Consider the following 24028-nt stretch of genomic DNA (forward strand, 5'->3'; position numbering starts at 1 on the left):
TAAATCTTTTTTGCACTTGCTTTAATCGGAATAATCTTTAGGCCTGAGTTAACAGAGGAGACGTGAATCAAAAGGAAGGATGGATAGTTTTGAAATTGAGCTCAGCTATAAGTAGAACTTAAAATAGTCATCATAAATATAATACTGTTCTAAATGGCAATTTATAAGTTTTAAAAAGAATAAAAGACATTGTCCCTTTTTTTTTTTCGGAAACGCGCAAATATATCATTAATAATCTAAAATTTCATTAAGGAAAAATATAGCATTTTCTTAAACATATATCTGTGTAACTTTCTGAAATAGCCGCCCAGATGGTATAGGTTTTTAGGGGTGCCTGACTGCGATACCGAAGAGTCCAGGTTAGAATCCAGGAGAAGGCATGGAGCTACAGAGGCTGTTCGCACATTTTTTAGACGATTTTGGTAAGCGGTAATAAAAAATCGTTTGCTGCAAAAGAAGTAATTGAAATTGTACTATGTTTTTAAAAGTCAAAAATATCGTGTGGCTTGAAAGTTTTGTTTTTATTCAAAATGCCGAATTTAACAAAGCAGTGGTTCGAAGGCTACATTTACGCTCTTTCCGAAGAGAAATATGCATACTCCGTTATCCAAAAACGATGTGAGAGTCATGGTTTTGTGATATCTAAAGCATCGATAGGTAGTATCATCAACAAGAAAGGAAAAAAACGTCAAATTGGAGCCTCAAGTGGGACGAAAATTCCAAACCAGTATTCAAGGGAAAAACGGACATCTTCGACTATTGCAAAGGTACGTTGTTTAATGTTAAAAGGAAATCCCCCCAGTCAAAGGACAGTTGCAAAATCATTAAAATGCTCGGTGTCCACTGTAAACAAAATGATAAACGTTGATTTAAATCTTAAGAAAGCGAAAAAACGCAATGTGCATCTTCTTCTTCCAAAGCATATCGCTCAACGCAGGACACGCTGCAGAATTCTATATGAGAAACACTTATCCAAAGAAAAATGGAAAACAATTCTCACAATCGATGAAGCATGGGTGTATTTAAATGATTGTAACAAAAAAAGAGCCATTTATTATCATAAAATGGGAGAAAAAATTTTAAGTACATGGTTCAAAGAATCGAAAGAAAGTTTTTTTAAGGGATTCATGATTGTTGCTGGTTTTTCTTATAATGGCAAGTTAAAAATAAAGAGAGTGCAAAAAAATGTCAATATTAACTCCCAATACTATCAGGAACATAATTTATCTCCAATTTTTCTGAATGAAATACCATCGCTTTACCCACAGTGCCATCAATCTGTGAGACTCCATCAGGACAAAGTTATCAGTCACACATCAAAATCCACTATAAATTTCCTAAAAGAAATGGAACAAAAAAAATGGTAACAAGGCCATACCCTTCACTAATATCCCTACTAAATCTTCCGATGTGTCACCTATGGATGTTTGTGCTTTCGGAGTTTTAAAAACTGCATTATCCAAACGTTGTCCCAAAACCCTAACAGGACTCTGGGAAGCTGTTCGCGAGGAATGGGATAGAATATCTCTTCTGCCACTTCAAAAGGCATTATTATCTTGGAAATTGCGGTGTCGAAGGATAGTTCAAAATAAGGGATGTCAAATAGAACATTTAAAACACAAGAATTTTATGTAATTTAGTTTTGTGAATACAATATACATCGTCTAAAAATGTGTGAACAGCCTCTGTAAAATTTTTCGTAGGAGATAAAGGTGGCCGCCTATTAGGTGCCTCCACAATAAAACGACCACCATTTCTAGACTTAGTAGTAAACAATGCCGTTTACGCAAGTGCCGACCATTAGAAAAAACAAAACCTTTCTGAAATAATTTTCTTCAGAAGATCTTTACGTAGACTTTGACGTGAAAACCTTGCAAATTAGGCGCAATATGTCATTTGTTTTTCATGTTCATCAAATTTCAAAGTAAATTATTAAAATTATTATTCCAAGAACGTAATTTAATTAAAATGCACCTTATTTAGCATCCTGCTGAGAAATTTTCTTTAATCGTATATTTAAGAAATTTATCTCAAAATATCGAAATAGTCTTTAAAAATAATAATTATCAGTTATATAACAGATAACTGTTAGTTCACATAAGAATCTGATTTCTTAAATTTCCGATGTTACTTAAGCCACACGCATTGTTACAAGCCAAAGGAATATTGATTTTTGTATACAATCAATATCTTTTAATATTCTAGCAGTATGCTGATACGAATTTTGTATATATATGAACAATTTTAATGAACTTATATTTGGAGTTGTAGCATTTTTTGAATTAGGTATATGAAGTGCTTGAAAAACGAAACTCTGCCGGAAAGTTACAGGGGCAAGTCTATTTAAAATTTAGGTAAATGGCTATCCGGATAAATTGGTGAGATAATGCGAAGCTGCCGATAGTTTTGGCGACTAACTTTTATTCCCATATTTGGTCAGAAATCACCAAAAGTCGTCAAACTAAATGACCAGTTGGCGATATTTCGTTCCGGTTCTTGTATAGCTTGTACTATAATTGGTCCCCATATGTAACTGTAATCGTATCTGGCCCTTAAATGTAAATTTAATCATATATGCCTTCCAGAGGTTTTTAGAAATTAAAGGTACTGCAGACTTCTTGGTAGCCTGGAGAAAATTATATAAGCCAGGAGACAGTATGAGTTCTTAGTTTAGAGTTAGATCTCCGTGTGAACTTTGCTCTTTATATGCTGCCTGCATTGTGTTGTGTTTAACGTTCTTAGTAGTTGGAAGTGGTAACTGCTGATGTTATTGTGTCGAAAACGGCAGTGGAAATACTTTTCTGGAAAGTACCAGAACTGTAAAGTGTTTTCTTCTGGGAAAATATGTATATTTTTATCTACATTATATATATATATATATATATATATATATATATATATATATATATATATATGAAGAAGAAAAAAGAAGAATTAAAATGGTATAAGAAAGAATAATTTCAACTAAAATAATATTTCATAAAATTTAAAAATTTAAATGGTACTAAATTTTATGAAATCTTATCTTAAAACAGGCTGATTTACTTTGAACACAGACTCTCATACATTCAAATTCGCAAAGATTAAAATATACTTCAATTTTTACATTCAAATTAAAGTTTCTTTTGTATTACACGTCCTTCAGCTAAAAATGAATATGAATTTTGTAACAAAAGCTGAATTAAAGACCTCCAGAACCAGTAATGCAAGAAATGACCATCCAGGCTATTCCTGTAGTCCAGGCAACCCTATGAAAACTAGCATATGCAATTTTCTCCACCACCATCGATGGACTTCCTTTATTCCACTCTGTCGTTCCGTACAAAGCCGTCAAGCTGAAAGTAATCGCCAAACACCAACCAATCACTTGCATTTTCTGGGGAAAAAAAAATGGTGAGAAAGGAAATTTTAATCAGTATTAATTCAAAATTTTACAGAAACACATAATAAGATTTATAAAGAAACGTTTTTCTCAGTCTCTTAAACAAAAATCTATTTTATATGCTTTGTTTATTAAAGCATGCCTAAGCAATGAGCTCTAACACTGCGCCTAACTCGCTTTTCTAAACCTTTATTTATTTACTTATTACGTGCTCCACCATTAAGCGTTGCATGAAAAGAAGGGAGCCCTTGGAGGACTTTTCTAGAGAAAACTTGCTCGTATCCATGTTACACATGAGGAAAAACTTGAAAACGCCCATGCAATCTAGCCCGTTCTCGCCGATACGCAAATTCTGTACCGTACTACCAGTGTTCGGCGGCTTTTACCGCTCGGCCTCTGGTGTGCCGTTCTTTGAGAACGTGAAAAGAATTCTTATAACTACTAGGTAATTATAAGGATACTGTAGCTAAAAACTTACTTCCAAATGGCGACTTAAATTTGTCATTAACTTACAAGTAAAAAAGAGAGGAAAAAAATTAGAAAAAAGTTTTATAAAATAAGTTTTTATTTAAATTTTCAAAATTAAATAATGAACTGAAAGTAGAAAAACAATTTAGCGGGTAGTTTATTGGCAGCAAGAGATCAAATAATTCTTTTTAAAAGCGTGGGGCGTACTCGATAAAGGATTTTACGAAGATTTTTTTTTAATTAATTTAGTTTTTATGATTATCAGAACATGAATACCATGGAATAACCCACGAGTGATTTTTTTCAGTTTGAAAGAAACTGAATCGTTTAATCCTACATTTTATTCATGAATGTCATTATCGAACGGATAAGCATGCTTATGTTATGACGTCATAACTGGAAGCAAATTCGACTAGAAATCTGACGGTCAGGAGTTTCGACAAACCTAATGCTTCTACGAGTACGCAATTTTTAGTCCAAAATAATTTGAGTACCGAAGGATTATTACTTTCGTTTTGGCATTTTGCGTCGGACTCCTACGAATGTCGATTAACTTTTTCAAACTGGTGCCACAAAATGTTAGAGTCCTGCATTATATTTGAAGAAACTCAATAATGAAAAATCTGCATAAATGCATGTATATTTCTCTCATATTGTGATAAAACAACGGTACATAGAGCCATCCAATTTTGAATGACGTAATCCTACTGCGAATACGGGCATCTGAAATCCCAAATTTGAAATTTGGAATTTGTTTTATGATCGGTTTCATATTTTGTAAAACTTTAACGAATGTTTGAGTAGCAAACTCAACAATTTAAAAGCGGGCAATGGCAACACTCTACGAATAATAATAATAAATAAAAAAAAAAAAAAATTATCTCCAGCGTGCGTCGAACTGTGTATCGGAAATTCTAAAGATAGGCTCATTTTAAAATTATTTTGCGACATTGCTATTGAACTAAATTTTATGGTTTAAGTGCAAAGAATATGATATTTAATAAATAAAGGTAACACGCAAAACGGTAAAAAAACGCCGCTTTGGCTGTAATTTAAAACCTGAAACATTTCAGATTTTTTTTTTTTTTTTTTTTTTTTTTTTCCCGCGACAATTTAATACAGAATATGCTTTACATAAAGTTTGCTTTGCTACTGTGCTGAAAAGTGAGAGAAGAGAGGGTGATAAATGGTTCCGAAACAGGTTTTGCTCTTCCTCTCCGCTTTGCTCAGGCTTGATTGTCTTTTGATCATATTATCATTCGTACTAGCTTAATTTTAGTTAACTAGTTTTTGCGGTTTTATAAATGCATTTTATTAAAACATCCAGCTATATATTAAATGTTTAACTTACCCTAGGTATTTTGATTTCAGCTTTCACCGATAGCATATATCCCGTAAGAATTCCAATTAGATAAGGAGCTGCGTGTGCAAAAGGCTTAGAATAAATGTACCGCCAATAATAAACCAACTCTCTGAAATGAAATATTCAATAATACTTAATTTCAAACAACGACATTTTAAGTCCATCTTATCATAATGTTCATAAAATGAACCCATTTTCAGTTCATCTTATTAACGCTATAATAAGATGGACTGAAAATGAGTCCCAGACAAAATCGTAGATCTGAAAAGGGGAAACGTGCAGGCAATTTAAACAAGAGCCACTTAAAATAAAATATGGTCATTGAAATATTTGCCACCAAAAAATTTCTTAGGTGAATTTTATGTTTTAAATAAACAAATGAAACTGCGTTGGAATTACAAGAAGGTATTTTTCTCTGCCGTTCAAAGTATTCAAAAGACTTTTTTAGCATTATTATTATTTTTTTAATTTTAAAATTACGCAAAATTTAGTCTTAAAATTAGTAGTAATTTACATCATAATATGCAGGGCAAAAAAAAAAAAAAAAAAAAAATATCTGAAAAAAAAAAATATCCGAACAATGGCGGAGAATGCTCTTTCTCAAACAGCAAAAAGTATATAAATAAATAAGTGAAATAATTTTGCTGCTAAAAGAAGAAAGACCTCTGTAAATTTCTTCCGAAATGCATACAGTTTTTCAATAAAAGGAATGACAATTTGAGGATGAATTTTGCTCTCAAGCTGGCGCTCACGTTCTACTCAAATCCTCGAAACTTTATTAACGACATAATAATAAGTTTCGAGTCAATAATTGGCGTTCATTTTCTTTGGAGTGATTAAAATTGCATAAAATTTCTCGAGATGTGCTCAGATTGCAATTGGGAAGTAGTCTTTTTCTGCCATTCATTGAACAAATTTAAAATGCCTCATAAAGAAAAGCTTGAAAAAATCTACTGTAACAAGAAAAGTTATCTCTAAACGAATCGAGGAAATTTCGCACAATGTCAATGACATCTGGAGAGGGGCGCCATCTATTAATGAAATTCAGAACTAATAATAATATATTTAAGAGAATACCTACTATAAGTTGGCCTTGGTATTATCTTAAATTTAAAGTAGGCAAAGCGTCTGAATTCTCTAAACTAGAGGCTCCTAACCCCTAGTTTAGAGAAGTTGGTATTGGCCACTGAGGGACGATGAAATTTTAAAAGAGCCCAATGATGAGCAAGGGTTCCACTGGGGAGTCGAAAACCAAATTTGCATAAAAAAATAATAAAATTGATGATTCATTGATAATCATTGGTTGATAAAACTGAAAACAAAAATCATTGACTGATGATTGATTGTTTGATAAAATAATAATCTATTGTTTGTTGATATAAAGTTATATCATGTACTAAGGAAGAAATATAAAACATATATAAGGGAAAATATGCTAAAGATACTTAATATATTTTAAAAATGATTAATATGTATATTTTTTAAATGTACAAATTTTTTATGCAATAAATGCAATATAAAACAGTTAAAGGCAAGATCGTAAAAAAACACAATTAAAAAAATACGAAGAACACCAAACTAGAACGAAGAACAAGAAAGCGGTTGAATATTTTTGACTGAGGTGATTTAAGTTGAAAAACTTTACGTCAAATATTAAAACAATTGCATCAATTGCTCAAGTGCAATCATCACATAAACTAAAACCGAACTCTTTTCTATACGTACGGAACGTCACGAAAAACTCTCACAAAATTTGTAGGTATGTAGCATAGCTCAAAAACTATTAGCCGCAGAATATTGATATTTCATATATCGGACTGCTGTAACATCTAGTTATGCATCTCTCTTTTTTACTACAATCCACAATGCCAAACGTATATATATATATGTAAGATAAAAAATATGTAAATCAAAATTATAATTTAAACTAACCCCCAATTCCCTTTAATTCTCCCTCTCGGTTCTAAAAATCGTTATAAGTTCTCTGAAATGCGTCATTTCTAAATCATTCCATTTTGCATGACCTGCGCAGCGCATGGACCTTATAAGGTCCATGGCGCAGCGCTGATGACGTAATAATTGGAAAGTGAAACTTTTAACTCAAATCAAAACCTTCGCCTTTGTGTGCTTCCATATAGGATAACTACGCACTTCAGCTTCGCTCTCTGCCTTGCTAGGATGTAATTTCGCTGTCTTGCTTCCTATCGTAATAATACCAAAAATGTAAATGTTCTGTGAATGGGCACGACTAGAGTGCCAAGTGATTGTGCCCACAAAAGTCAGTTGCAAATAAAAATGTAATTAAAACTGCCTCGACTGCCAAGTTGCTTAGATATTACGAACTTTCCACATCAGCATACTACGCAATTCAGAATTCTTCCTCTTGAATATGGATAGACGATCTATCCTATCTGGGTATTACGCATCAGCAGTGCTTCGTCTTTTACTTGCTATTATGACATATACATAGAGAGAGAGAAATTAGGAAATTTAGAGCCGATTCCATAAAGTCCCAAAAGAACTGAAATTCAGTACCGTTAAATTTCAAAATTCCCTATAAATTTTGGTTCATTAGGTCCTTGTGAAATTGGTTTTAAGTTTCTTACTTTTTGTCTATACTGATTAATTTTCAGCAGCATACTGTACGAAAATAATTTGGGATAATTTTACTTTTAAATAAAAATTTGTGATACTTTGTCTCTGTATGTATACACACACACACTTCCCTTTACCTGGCCTTTATTTTCCCAATCGTTATTTACTGACATATACTTCCACTTACAGAAATATTTTAAATGACGAAAATTTTCATGTTTTTACAATGTCAAACTTTAAAAAAAAAATTATTTTTCGAGAAATAAAGAAATTGAACTTTTGATGCGGTCTTCCGGTTCCTATATTTATATTTATGAAAGTTTTATAATCGTTACGAAAAAATAAAATTATAAGAAGTTTGACTCCCATACGATAAAAATTAAGCATTTTCATGTTTTTACAATGTCAAACTTTAAAAAAAAATTAATTTTCGAGAAATAAAGAAATTGAACTTTTGATGCGGTCTTCCGGTTCCTATATTTATATTTATGAAAGTTTTATACTCGTTACGAAAAAATAAAATTATAAGAAGTTTGACTCCCATACGATAAAAATTAAGCATTTTCATGTTTTTACAATGTCAAAATTTAAAACAAAATTAATTTTCGAGAAATAAAGAAATTGAACTTTTGATGCGGTCTTCCGGTTCCTATATTTATATTTATGAAAGTTTTATACTCGTTACGAAAAAATAAAATTATAAGAACTTTGACTCCCATACGATAAAAATTAAGCATTTTCATGTTTTTACAATGTCAAAATTTAAAACAAAATTAATTTTCGAGAAATAAAGAAATTGAACTTTTGATGCGGTCTTCCGGTTCCTATATTTATATTTATGAAAGTTTTATACTCGTTACGAAAAAATAAAATTATAAGAAGTTTGACTCCCATACGATAAAAATAAAGCAAGATATTTAATTTCATAATTTGCAATTTTTTATGCCACTTCGAACACTGAGTGATTCCATTGACGAATTGGTTAATTAAATTAGAATAATTCGACGAAATATGTTAAAATGAAGTGCGGCAAAAAATGCGTATAATTAAATAGATTGTACAAGGAAATTACGCGGTATCCACATCAGATTTTTTTTCGCGCTGAAGATTTAGATGCTATAAGTTCTCATATAAAGTAATGTGAAGTTAAGATATCAGCTAAAAATTATTTACATAAATAAATACTTACTCTAAATCATAAATTGTCATTAGCATTGTCGGAGGAAGATCTTTTAAATACGTTATCGTTCCGGTATAAATTACGGAAGCGAGAATGAAAGCTCCGCACGCAGAAACTCCGATCTTTGGCCACCTGCAACATACGAAGATTACGTATTACAATCCTTTTATGAATCTTCATATATGAAACTCTGAAACATAAACTGTTATAGCCTTATGTTTAAATTAGCAAGACGGGAAAACATTTGAAGGTTTAACATAAAAAGAGAAGTTACGAGCCTTAAATTTTCACTTGCGGCTTGTATGGCTGATATCCACACCAAAGTAAAAAATTAAATTAGGCAAAGGTATTTTGACAAACGGGCAAAATAGTTATCATTCTTGAAAGCGATAATTTTTTTTTACAACTGAGTTTTAGTTTTTGCATAATATAAATTTTACAGTGAAAAGCATTTGTAAAACCTTTTCCTCTCATGCTATGATTTTTTTCGCGTTATACCGTTCTATGTAAATTAAGAACTAAATATAGAAATTAGAGACTGAATATAAAAGTCAAGAAAAGAACTCGACAATGACTTGGTTTAAAATTAAACGAGAAGATCAATCCCTTCACTTTTAAAATTTTGTTTCAAATGATTTACAGTGGCTCATATTTGCTTTCGGACACTTGCATTTTTGAAATTTATTTGCGTAGATCTTGTACTAAATATTGAACCACAGACTTCAACGTTTTCTAATATATTATGTTTTCTCTATTTTAAGCCTGGATTGTTGGAAAATAAATATCATATTAATAATGTGTAATAAAAATAATTAACTCTAAAAGGGGTAATTAAGGACTCGCAAATTCCTCGAATCAGATACTCGAATTGTTTTTGGAAATATTTTGATAAATATTATTTCTTGTTATCATTTATTGTTTAATGAACATATATCACAATAGAAGAATTCTTAAGAATCATCGTCTGCATTTTTATATCTGCATTTCTTGATATGCACAAACATCATCTGCATATCAAGAGTCATCGTCTACATCTATCACAATGAAAAATTATCATCTGCATTTGAAATTATTATTGTTTAGCAAAATATGTTACTGTTAACACTTCCTTACTTGAAATGAACATGATAAGACACTACAAATTAATCACCAATTGTGCTATAAATTTAATAATTATTTTTTTTCAAAGAAATGGCAAAGTATTTCAAATATAAAAACATCTATAATGTAAAAGTATTTAACTAGCTTTGATGTAATAAAATGATGGATATTGTGTGAACTGTTGAAAATGTGTTGGAGTCTGGAATGCATTCCAAGCATAGTAATACAGACTTATTTTATGAAAAATTAAACAACAAACATAAATTAGTACAGCAAAATGTTCAGAAGATTTAGAAACATGGTTTGCAATGAAATTTACCCTGAAACATTTAGAAGAATCATTTAGGGCCCATGGATAAAATGGGCCATCAGGTAAGAGGGAAATTTGTAATCAATAAGAAAAAAAAGAAAATATGCTTGGTGTTCGAAACATCTATAGTAAGCAAAGTTATATCATATTTGAACAATGTTATATTTGCAGAAAATTAAAAAAAAATGCTATGCATTCAGGTCCTAGAAACGAATTAATAGGTGGAAAAATCAGAATTAAGTGGTGAATTCGAAAAACTTATTGTTTATTGTTATGCCTGGGTTGGGGGTAGGCGCATAACGGTTTGGGGATTTTTCGTTGCCTTTAGGATTAAAAATTAAGTTTTTAATCTAGAATAACATGAATTAGTAAAAATACATAAATATTCTGAAAACAAAACCTGAAAACATCTGTAAAAAAACTGGAATGCAAAATACTTTCAAGTTCTGTAAGAATAACGATCTTGAACATACAGCCGTGAAGGTTCGCTTGCGGTTATAACTGTCCTTGTTATATAATAACCACAAGCCACAACCATTTCTTTGGTTATATAGTTGTCATGAAGAAAACTTCTCTGGATTCTTTAGGAATGGAAAAATGGAGCATTTGTACACGAAAACATTAGCTTATGTGTATGCTTATGTGTATGAAAAGTGTAATCTTAGCTAAAAGATATCCAACGAAATACTAAATGTCCCGTTATATTGATGTTTGTATTAAATATAAATTTTTTATGTAAAATGTCCTAACACTCATGTGGGTTCATTTTCAGAACGTTTTGAATGAATTATATATATTACCAAAAGTGCTTTGAATAATTTTTTTCGAAAGAAGCAAGTTTTAAAATAGATTATTAGTAGAAAAATAAAATCATTTTGCTAAAACTGATATTTTCAAATAAAACTAAAAAACGATTACCGTATTTGGCCTTAAAATCAATGTGTTAATAAAGGAATACTACTGTACTCTATATTAAATTTTCGTTGGCAATATAATTTCTTCTAAGTCGAATTTCTTCTTAGCTTTCATGAAATCTTTCAAACTTGTCATAACCAACTTAAAACACAAATATTGGATAGTTTTTTCTTCAGGATACTTACAATGAGTTGTCAACTAATTTCTAAATTTAATTTTAGATTCGTACTTAAAATGCAATTTTAAAATGTACTGACTTTTTCTCAATCTTGATCGAGAATGGACGCGTTAAATACAGAGTGGCGCATATTGTATATACGAGTCTGAGTTGGCAGCCCTATCAAAATACAAATATGCACATGAAGCACACAAAGTACACAACGAGGGAAAAAAAGGGGGGGCACTGGGCCAAAAGAAAAAATGGGAGAGTTCTATTTCACCCGTTCTACTGGGCCGATTGAGGAAACTCAACTTGCGATTTTCATGTCTCGAAAGTGCGACATGGTATATGTATTAGATTTATATACATCATTGTTCTAATATAGGTATTTTGACACAAAATCGGACTTTTTCTGAAATAACATACCAATTTTTTTCCCATATTTCAATTCTACAACTCAAAGTACTCCAAACTACCAAGTTTTGTAAAAATCGCACGAGTAGTTTTGAAAATAATTAGCTCTCAAAATTTTAGCTTCTAAGTGTTCATTGAGTTTGGTATATATTTATCAATCTCTCTTTTTTATTAAACTTATTTGATTCTTCCTTTCACATTTCGAAATTCAGATTCATTCCAAATAAAATTCGCCCATTTTTTTATGATTTATTTTTTAAATTAGTATCTTTAGATAATTTTTATAAATAAAAAAAAAATTGTGAATTATAATCTATAAAATTGTACCATCATCTTAAAGTAGACGTATTTATAAGCATACCTACAAAAAGTTACAGTTTTTTTATTCAAAATTTCCGAAGATGTACGTGAATTTATATATTGGCGCGTTTTTAAATTTGGCATATTTGTTGAAAGCGATAAAACATCAAATGTGATTTAGACATTTTGCTAAAATTATTTGAAAGTAGGAACGATGTGACTATTTTCCGCTCACGCAAACAATTTAAAAAATTTGCAACGAGGTTCCTTTTCTTCCTCTCCGGCATAATGGAAGGAAAAGGAAAATTGGTTGCCATATATTAAGAAGTTCGCCAAGTGAATTATTATTGGCGCAAACTGAAAAAAAAAAAAAAAAAAAAAAAAAAAAAAAAAAAAAAAAATGTGACAAGATAATTCTTTGAATTTCTCCGTAAATTTCGCCCCAAATTTTACAAAATTTAATATCTAGGCATAATTTGAGTCGTAGAATAGAAATATGGAAAACAATTGGTATGTTATTTCAGAAAAAGGTCCGATTTTGTGTCAAAATACCTATGTTAGAACAATGCTATATATAAATCCAATATATATCCTAAGTCCTGCTTTCCAGACATGAAAAACGCAATTTGAATTTTGTCAATGGGCTCAGTGGAACGGTATATATATATATTTGCTCAACGTATATCAGCTACCATGTAGCACTAGGTGGTTACAGTTGCGGATTGCGGCAGCGAAAGCCTTCTCCCAAACAGGCTGTATTACAGACGTTCAGTGGATACTGCGGCGGAAGGATAGTGGATTGTCATAATTGTGAGCCAGGCAGTTAGCTGGTATATACAATTTGAAGAACAGAATGGTGCAACAGCAAGCACAGGTTGGCCGCACTCCGACAGATGTCTCCGAATCGTTGAATTTCTCGCATGGTAATTTGACTTGCTCATCACTTTTCCCAAGTTTGATAGCTGCGAATTACTTCCTTTGAAGTTAACTGAAAGAGAGTGTCTTTGTACACCGTTTGTACATAGTAAGTCGTCAGTCGTGGACTGACGATTTTGGAGATTGCCATCAACCGTGTTATTCCATATAATTTGCCGAAACGTCCCATGGAGACCTTTTCTCTAACGATGTATTCAAGTAAAAGGGAGAGCATTTATAGGATATTATTAATTAATATTCATTGACGTCTGTATTGTTAGTATTATATGCACTGTATTAAACGCCTGTATGTATTCTATTACTTAAAATCACATAGCGTCTCTCATCATCTTTGCATTATTATTGGCATACATGAGTCAGCTTGTGTATGCCAAACCTTTTAGAATTAAATATAAATTAACTATAATATAATTAAATATAAAATAAAGTTAAAATATGTTTTTGAGATACAGACCATCTTAGAGTAAAAAGCGGTTAATAAACAACAAATCCGTTATATAGCAGATAGCTTAATAAAAATAAATAAGATTTCACATTATTATTCCAATTTACGCTTTGCTTTCAGAAAACAAAAATAAGCAAATGAGAAAAAAATTGAAACAATAATAACAAAAACTTACCTTTTAAGAGGCAGCAAAACCATAATAGCAGCCACATGCAGCTGCACATCGCAAGCTATGTACCAGGTATGTGGAAGGCACTAAAATAAAATATGGAAAAAATCACATGCAAATCAATGACCATAAAAGATTATCGAAATTTATTTATTAATAATTAGCTTATGACATGTGATTGAACAATTACTACATTTGCATTTTAACAAAAAATAAACGACTTATTAACTTAAATGAATTACACCGTCCCCAGTTCACATAAAAATATGAGATCTTGAGAACATGTAAGAGAACTAATCAACTTGAGTAATGATTAGAATCGAAACTTAATATTGGTATCGTTGTAATTAGCACAGAAAAGTAAAGACAACGCTAAAGTTACTATGACTCCAAAGCAATATGATAGCAAGGAGATTCTATGGTGTTCTTAACTGAAAATTTTCCTCTGAGATTCAAAAATAAATAAATAAATAATAAAAAGAAAAGCCCCCCCCCAAAAAAATTGAAAGGTTTCAGATTTTAAATTACATCTAAAGGGGCGTTTTTTTAACGTTTTGTGTTACCTTTATTTATTAAATATCATGTTCTTTGCATTTAAACCCTAAAACTCAGTTCAATAGCAATGTCGCAAAATTTTAAAATGCACTTATCTTTAGAATTTCCAATACACAGTTCCGCGCCCGCTGGAGATTTTTTTTCCCGTAGAGTGTTGCCATTGCTCGCTTTTAAGTCCTCGAGTTTGTTACTCAAATATTCGTTAAACCTTTACAAAATATGAAATCGATAATAAAACAAATTCCAAATTTCAAATTGGGTCTTCCACATGCCCATATTCGTAGGAGGATTACGCCATTTAAAATTCGATGGCTCTATGTACCGTTGTTTTATCACAATGCGAGAGATATACGCACATTTATGCAGATTTTTCATTACCGTATTTGACGGCATATAAGACGCACTTTTTTTCCTAAATTTGGTGTCAAAAACGTTACCTGCATCTTATACGTGAAGGACACAGGTTAACTTTCAATACTGAATGCTATTTTTAGCCCGGATAAAGGTCTAGACACACATAACTTTCTTTACATCTGCCATAATTATTTTGTGCATGCGTGAAATATCTGTCACCAAAAAGCAACAAAGCTCGACGCTGACGTCGAAGTTCGAACAGGTTCGACGGTATGGAGCCTTTCCTTCTTTACATAGAATTTCTGTGACTCAGCCGACACTGTCGGTATCGGTGCTACTCTGTATAAACGTGTCGGTATTGGTGCTTAAAACTATTTGTTTATAAAAAATACCCTGGAAAATATGACTACAGGAAACAAGAGATTAAGCTATACAATTCAGTATAAACTAGGAGTGTTGAACTACGCCAAAGTGTATGGAAACAGAGCAGCAGCAAGGCATTTCGGTCCACCACCTACCGAAAAAATTATACGTAATTAGCGACCGCAGGAAGATCAACTGAAGACTGCTAACAAACAAAAACATAACCTTCGATGCCCAGCTCCATCTTGGCTTGAACTTGAAAATGCCGTAAAAATGTGGGTGATAGATAAGAGGAAATCTGGGATAAGAATTTCAACTAAAATGATAATCAATGAAGCCAAAGGATTTGCAGAAACACACGGGAATCAGAACTTTTCAGGGTCCGAGGGTTGGTGCTACAGGTTCATGAAAAGGCAAGGCTTATCAATGCGCACAAAAACAACTATTGCACAGAAAATGCCATCAGATTATGAAGACAAATACTAGCATTTCATAGGTTTGTTATAAATGCACGCAAGAAAACTTCTTTTGAGCTCGGTCAAGTAGGAAATATGGATGAAATTCCATTCACATTTGATGTACCATCCAACAAGACTGTGAGTATTAAAGGGTCTAAATCAATAACCATAAAAACCACAGGTCATGAAAAAAACCTGATATACGGTAGTTCTAACATGTTGTGCTGATGGCACAAAACTACCGCCATTTTTCATATTCAAAAGAAAAACTCCTCCAAAAAAAAAAAAACTTCCAACGGTGTAATTGTTCATAATCATTCGAAAGGCTGGATGGACGAAGCTGCAATGAAACTGTGGTTACAGAACGTATGGGCGAGGAGACCTGGTGGACTCTTAAGAAAATCCTCTCTTTTGGTTTTGGATCAGTTTAGCGCCCATAAAACTGAAACCATAAAGAATAAAGCGAGAGAATTAAAAACCCAGATAGCTGTCATTCCTGGTGGACTGACTAGCCAATTGCAGCCTTTAGATGTATCGGTGAATAAGCCATTTAAGGAAAAAGTGCGAGAACGATGGAACAAGTGGATAGGAGAGCCACATCACGCCCTCACACCCTCAGGTAGAATGATGCGGCCCTCTATTTCACAGGTGTGCGAGTGGGTAAAAAGATCTTGGGAGGACGTAAAGTCTGAAGTAATTGTTAAGTCTTTAAGAAGTGCGGAATCAGTAATACTCTTGACGGAACAGAAGACGACGCATTATTCGAAGAAGGTGATACTAGCGATGACGGAAACAGTAATGATGACGATATTCTCGTTTTCGATGATGATGATAGTGAAAAGGACTTTTATGGTTTTGAAAGTGATTAAAGTCATGATAGTCATGATCAATTTCATGATAGGCAACGTTTTCCTTGAATCTTTTTTGTTTTGTTTTGTTTTGTTGTTTCTGCTCTATTTTGTATTATGTTTGATTGCTTGGCGTTCATTCATTTATTCATTATTGAAATTTACATATCATGTTCAAAATAGCTTGCCGTTTGTTAATTTTCCTTAATTAACAATGTTTGGTAATTGCATTCAATGATTGTTTATTTGGCTTTTACGAAACGTGAGAACTAAAAGAAACCCCATTTTAAGTTATTGTGGTACCGCGCTATCGCGCGGACTATTGAAACATATTTTCTTTGTGTGTGACCTTCTAAATAAGGGTGCGTCTTATATGCCAGTGCGTCCTATATGCTGTCAAATACGGTATTTAATTTCTTCAAATATAATGCAGGACTCTAGCATTGGGTGGCAACAGTTTGAAAAGTGATTCGCCGTTTATAGTGATTCAACGCAAAATCACAAGACGAAAACAATGGTCCTTCAGGGTCAGAGCCCTTTTGGACTAAAGACCATGATGAGACTAAAAAAAAATTGTAAATTATATATACTTTTTTTAATCCCATCGTCTTATAGTCCTTTTTAGATATGATGCATCCAAATGGGTGACTTCTTTTCGACTCTTTTATAACATATCAGAGGAAATAACTAACTACAAATTTGACATCAAAAATGACAAAACAACTCCAGAAAAAATTTTGAACTAAAAAATGTATGACAATGAACTTTGTAAGGTCATTGGAAAAACGTGAATTTCGAAATAGCTCACTGCGGTTGCGTACTTTCACATAGGACGGAGAACGGATGGCCTCTAGCTCTTGAAGTAATTCTGAAGGTCACGGTTTCCAGAGCCCGCGAAAGTGAATTGGAAAAATAAAAGAAAGGGATCTGATAACGAGTGGGAAAAACAGGAAAAAATCATTCTACAGAATAATTTGACCTTGAAGGAAAAATAATAATTATAATATTTTTATCACATTTTCTTTAAACTTCTAGAATTATTTGTTCTTGTTGTTAGTAAGTGATTATCTATACATATGTATTACTGAATTTCCTCTTAGTTTTTATAATTTTTTTAATTGTGAAAGTGAAAATGTTCTCCAAACTTCTGCCAATGACATTCGGAAAAAAGAAGAGATTGCGAGTGATACACGAAATTTAATTTGAGTTCAGATTATTTTTTCCTTACGTATCAAGATTCAAATAAGGCTATTTCTATGCATGTTACCAAATTTCTGATTTCAGTAAAAAATAAGCATAAGTTTAATCTGCTGTATTTGTTGGAAAAGAATCCATTAAATCTGAGGTATAATCCTTTTTTAGTCCAAGGGAGCGTTAGCTCTGGGCTGTTAGTCTCAAAACAGCATTTTGTGGCGTTTCACTATAAACGGAGAATCACCTTTTTAAATTGTTGCCACCAAATAATATCAGCCTGTATTAGATTCAAAGAAATTAAATAATGAAGAATCTGTATGAATGAATGTATGTTTTTTGCACTGTGAGAAAACGACGGTACCTAGCGCCACTAAATTCTGAATAACGTAATCCTCCACCCGAACGTGGTGAACGCTTGAATTTTGAATTTCGAATTTTTTTTATTATCTGTTTCATTTTTTGCTTAACTTTAACGAGTTTTTGATTAACAAAATCAACAAGTTTCAAAGAAAACAAAGTGGTAACACTGTACGGAAGATAACATTTTTATCTCCAGGGCGCGAGATTGTGTATCGGAAATTCTATAGATATGCTGTTTTTGAATATTTTGTGATATTGTTGAACTGAATTTCAAATGGGTAAAACATGAATTTAATAAATAAACATAACACACAAAACGTTAAAAAAACGCCCCTTTTGGGGGTCTGAAAGCTTTCAGAGTTTATTTTTAAATCTTTTTTTGCCTTTTCCTTTAAGAGAAAAGTAATTATTCCATGATTTAAAGACGATTCGGATATTTTTGCCGGTTTCAAATTAGAAGTTTATCTAATGGTAAACCAAAAAGCTTATCGTCTTGATAGGGAAATACTGTCATACATTTCAATAGCTCACTTCATACTAAAAACGCTCATAATGGATATCTTTGAAATTAAGAACGCAAATATTATTATTTTCTCGAACAATTTACGTATGATTATGCAAATGGTACAGAAATTTTTAGATGAGAGTTTCAGGGTTTATAAGGTATTTCTCCCGCCTTCTTCGCATGCCTTCGTGGTGTGGTGGTCTGGACGCTGGGCGAGTATTCCAGAGTTCCGCGGTTCGATTCCCGGCAAAGGCGTTGCATATTTTTTATCTTCCCTGCTTTTGCCCCAAAACATAACAGAAAGAATACCTAATGTTTCCACAGTGGCGCCCGAACTAAAAGGGTGTTGAATGATGATTCTTCTTCCCCAGGATTTGGCGACTGGGTCCCCTAAAACCCCAGTCGCCCTTTAAAAGGGGGTGTATATAAGGTATTTCTCCCGCCTTCTTGACATGCCTTCATGGTATGGTGGCCCGCACGCTGGGCGCGTATTCCAGAGGTTCGTGGTTCGATTCCCGGCTAAGGCGTTGCATATTTTTCATCTTTTCTGCTTCCAAAAATATCCTAAGGTCTCTACAAGTATTCTCTTAAAATTAAATTTAAGAAATAATTTATTAGAATACTTCCCCCCCCCAAGAAAAAATATGATTGATTAGTTTGGCATATTTATCAAATACACCTCTTTTTATTTACAGCTCTTATTTAAAGCATTTAATTCAAAAATCAATTCTTTATACAAAAGACAAAAAGAAATTTCGTTTCTAAAAGCTCATCATGATCTTGTGTTTCATGTTGTGGTTTGAATATTTATAGATTCTTATTATGAATGTTTTCGTTATTTAGAATATACTTCAGAATATTTAATGAGATAAAGTCTGAGTTTGTGATCTTTATTCACTCCATTTCTTAGCTACTAGTATTTAAAAAGTACGCTGAGTTTTTAGTACTGTTTACGAGTACAATGCATTAAAATCAGTAAACTTTGATTCAGACTCAGTAAGCAGTTTAAAATCGGACTTTAATTATCTCAGATTGGCACGTTTGTCTTAGCGTGCTTTGCAACAATTAAATAAATCCAAATCCAAATTTTAATGATCAGATAATATAAATAAAATATAAATACGCTGCAGACGCTTTTAAAAGTAAAATGTGTCTAATTATTTTAACATCAAAGGTGCTGCAAGTCTCGAAACTACTCAATTTTTGCACGTATTACTTTTGTGTCAAAACCAATTTTTGAATTGTTGCCACCAAATGTTTTCGAGAGGTATTATTTAAAAAAATTAAATAATGAAGAACTTGTAAGTATGTATGTTTTTTGTTCGCACTGTAGAAAAACGACGGCACATAGAACCTCTGATATACGTAGTCCTCCACCCAAATATGGGCGAATCGAAGCTCGAATTTTTAATTTCGAATTTGTTTTTTATCTGTTTCATAATATATGCAAATTTAACGAATTCTCTTTAATAGACTCAGCGATTTGAAATCGAGCAGTGGCAACACATTTCGAAATAAAACATTTATATCACCAGCGCCCCAGATTGTTGTCATTCGGCAAAAAGGAAGATTCGGCTTTTGATCCACGCACGTGCGTATTGCTATTCAGTAATGCATTTAACTTTCAGTTTTAAGCATTCTGTTACTGAGTAACAAACCAAATAATTGAAAAGCTACAAACGCAGTTTTTAAAAATACTACGTTTTAATCTGACAGATTTAAATAAAATGCATTTAAATTATGAGAGGTCTAATTAGAAATTTTAAATATTTTTATTAAATGACAGCGGCTGGACTCATTAAAATCAATACCTGCTTTTTATGTTTTATGCTAACCCTTTTAGGTGATTAAAATATATGGTAATCCCTAACACTATTGGAAATTCTAAAGATATACTTTTTTTAAATATTTTGTGACTTTGTTCTTGATTTTTGTATAGCGTAAGTGCGTGCTTAACTCTTAGCAATAAACTTAAAAAGACAAAATATTGTTTTAGCAGGGCGAGTCCAAAAACATATTGGTAACCTGCGGTGGTTAGCTGGAGCATAAAATGCCTTAGGAAATCTCCGGCACGACGTTTAAAACCCGAATTCTTTCAGATTTTTTTTTTTTCTTTTTTTTTCCTTATCTACATCACCTGAACTATTCGTTTAACCAGGGAAACTGGTTCCAAATAAATTCTGAAAAGATTTCATTTGCAATTTGCAGAAATAAACCAAAAACCTTTTTTGGCCCTACCTGACCTTTCTGCATTAACTTTTGGACAAGGCATCAACAACAACCCAAAAATTACATTCGATAGGAATTATTTTATATGCCATTAAAATTCTCTCAAATATAAATTTTTGGGTTTCTCAGACAAACGTCAATTTTTGGATCCAGGTTTCTAGTTCATACAAAAAAGACGTTTATTTTTTTATATTAAATTTTCCTATGATAAAAATAAAAACAATACATATATTCGTATTTACTTGGTTTGAATTTTTATGCTTCTTACTAGCTCTAAATAGAAATTTCAATCTAGCAGTTCGGGAAAATGCTGAAATTAAAACAATTTCAAGTACAATTTTAAACAGAAATATGTTGGAAGAGAAAACATTAAGTATGAGGGGGTAATAAAAACAGTTGAGATGTTGGGGCCAGATGGTTTGCACACGAAATGAAGATTAGTGTATATCTAATTTGCGATCGAAGAATTATGACGAATTCAATCAAGGTTGAATAAAATATAAGGTTGAACGTGTTTCACTGCTGTAAACTATGACCAAACATTTGATAGACGTAACGCGGTTTATCGCTATGTCTAAGTACAACAGAGACTTACGAAAAGTGCAAAAGACCTTTTATTTTAAACGAAAATAGATGAACTGAAGGCTCACAAATCCACGAGCATTTATGGCACGAGACTTAAAGTAGAAGTTCAAATATAAATTTAAATATCTAATAGCCAAAGGTTACACAGATTAATTTAATCGCGAAGTTAGGTCGGAATTGAACCGGCGTGAAATTAACAAGCGAAGAGTAATAATATAACGCCGAAAACAGAATCTCTTTCTAGGACGAAACCTAGTAACATGGCCTTCAAGCGATAGAACAAGCTCTGAATTAAAAAGAAAGAAAAAGGGAAAAAAAAACTCAAATCTTCACTTTTATACACGAGAAGTAATTTGCTTTTTGGCGGGAAAAAGAAAAGAAAGAGGCGTCAGCACAGATTCCAAACATAAAATAACTGCTTAAACAAATTAAATAAATTTGAGAAAAAGCGGGTGAAAAGTTTTCTTTACTTTGCAGGAATTTAAAGTTTTAAAAACTGATAGATAAAAAAGCTTTTGCATATAAAGAAATAAAAAATACTTTTTGAAGGAATGGTCATTAAAATATGTATGCTATTTCCATGTAAATTATGTTAGCTTTCCGTAGAAGATATAATAATTTACACAAATAAATCAATTCCCAAATGCCAAGAAAGCTAAATAACGGTTTCTAGACTTCGGTATTAAAAACAACGATATCTCGTTGATTAAAAGTAACAATCTGGCAACCCTGGTCAAGCTGAGCAAAAGGCATTGTAATCATGCCATTTACATAATTGTTGCGGTTATATAAAAAGTCAATTTCAGTAATGATTTATTGGCTGTTTTATCTGCAGAAAACCTCCACTCACTTTTTTTTTTTTTTTTTTTTTTTTTTTTTTTTTTTGCATTCTAAGCCCTTGTCGTGTGATATGAACTTTCTCTTTCTAAATTATAAAACATTTGCTGCACGCATCACAACATGAATAATGATGAACCGTACTTACCATTATATCGCTGAAATTATTCACAAACAACAAATTCAACCACCACAAGTAATGACATGGTAGGACTATGTTCCGAACGGATTCTTTAAATATAGGCCCAGAACCCACCAAAGGTATAAGCATCGTGATCATGATGATAAAAGCGTATCCAGGAAATATCCTAATAAATAGAAAAAACTTATAGCGCAGCATAATTTTCAGGATAAATTTCTAAAAGAACTAATATGTAAGACGAAGGATGATGCAGTTATATTTTGAATGCAAAACTTTTAGGAATTCAATATCAACTTAAAAGAGAAAATAATATTATAATATGAAAAGTTATAATTATAGAGAAATCTAAAATGCAAAAAGGTTAATCAAATATAAAGATCTAATTATTAAAACAAACTCGTTAATAATTTTTTTATAAATTTAACTATTCATATTTGAGGTAAATGATGTTATGACATATTCATCAGAACAATTCCAAAACAGCCATTAATTTACACTTATAAACAAATTATATGTTTGAATATATACATTTTATACATAAAACATCAAACGGGTTGTGCGAATAGACTTTCACGCGAAAAACAACAAATATTTGTGTTTATTTATATGCCGTTAACGGCTACATCAGATTTTTTAATATGCTTCTTAGAATTTTACAAAATTAATTGAGAATGAAGATGCTGGCTTTAAATTTTATTTAACTTAAAATTTTTAATTACTCAAATAGTATGACAGACCATGTCTCTTCTTTCAATATTAAATAGGCCCACCAGCGGCCGAGCGGTAAAGTCGCTGAACACTGGTAGTTCGGTCCGAGGTTCGAATCCTGCGAACGGGCTGGCTGCATGGGCGTTTTCGTGATTTTCCCCATGTGTAACGTGTATACGAGCCAGTTTCCCTTAGAAAGTCCTCCACGAAGGCATCCCTCCTCTTAGGCAGATAGCCCTCGTGTGCTTTGCCATAATTAATTAAATACACTAATATTAAATATCTAATTATTAACTAAATAGTATAAATCGATTTAATGCTTTCGGTGTTTAGTCTTTTACTGAGTAACTGTAAATTTTAAATTTAATCATTAAAAAATGCTGATCTCCAAAAAAGCTAGATAAACGAAATTATTTTTTTAATTGATCAGTGCTGAATTTAAATCAATAAAAGAAAACTTTATAAAATAATGTGCAACATGAAGTTTGTGTTCAGCAGAAGAATAAATTTTTTTTAAGTGGGAGCATTAAAGCACATTTAAAATAAATGATGATTTTTTTTTTTTAGATGTAAGATCAAAGAAAGTTTCCTTAATTTACTTAAACTGCGACTTATTGATTGATGTTTATGTGTTATAATAAACAAATTTGCATCGTTGAAACAAATTTAGTTCGTTTTGGTACTCTCATGTTTTATTTAAAGCACGGTTAAATGCCATAAGAACAGGTGACATAAATTTAATATAGTTTGGTTCGTTTTTATAAAACATATATTTAATTCAATTTGCTAACGTTTACTTTATTTAAATGTTATGTCTTTGGTGAGAATGTAACCTACAAATTAAATTTAATATAAAAAAATTGTTCCACGTTAAGATGTTTATTTATTTTAATTCCTTACTATGATAATTCGTAATTAATACAAAACTACAAATTTAACTTATAGTTTTGTTAAATTATTGTAAAAATCCGTTTTGCTAAATTATTTTAAATATTCTGCTATTCGGATCCGTTTCGCTAAATTATTGTAAAAAGTATTTAAAACCATTGTATTGAAGCGCGATAAAGAATAGTTCAGTCTCGCATTACCAAAACTTGATTATAGTGTTACACGTACACGAGGCGTATATAATTTTTGTCAGTACAAACAAAC

The 24028-nt window shown here is 31.8% G+C and overlaps 1 protein-coding gene across 2 annotated transcripts in view; it reads right to left on the reverse strand.

The window, feature by feature from the left end:
* The window catches only part of LOC118198764 (nose resistant to fluoxetine protein 6-like), a 73823-nt gene that overhangs the window by 10514 nt on the left and 39281 nt on the right, over positions 1 to 24028 (reverse strand). The window contains exons 9-13 of one of the 2 annotated variants that reach the window (XM_085824247.1): positions 22175 to 22334; positions 13745 to 13824; positions 8998 to 9120; positions 5202 to 5322; positions 3190 to 3376 (exon numbers count right to left, since the gene is read on the reverse strand). In XM_085824247.1, coding sequence (XP_085680373.1) covers positions 3190 to 3376; positions 5202 to 5322; positions 8998 to 9120; positions 13745 to 13824; positions 22175 to 22334 — 671 coding nt within the window. The remainder of the gene's footprint in view (positions 1 to 3189; positions 3377 to 5201; positions 5323 to 8997; positions 9121 to 13744; positions 13825 to 22174; positions 22335 to 24028) is intronic. The other variant, XR_015043117.1, reaches the window with a different exon arrangement.

Source organism: Stegodyphus dumicola, chromosome 9 (assembly GCF_044657685.1).
Source record: "Stegodyphus dumicola isolate Sdum_Otavi_A_Nest chromosome 9, ASM4465768v1".
In the NCBI taxonomy this organism is placed as follows: Eukaryota; Metazoa; Arthropoda; class Arachnida; order Araneae; family Eresidae; genus Stegodyphus; species Stegodyphus dumicola.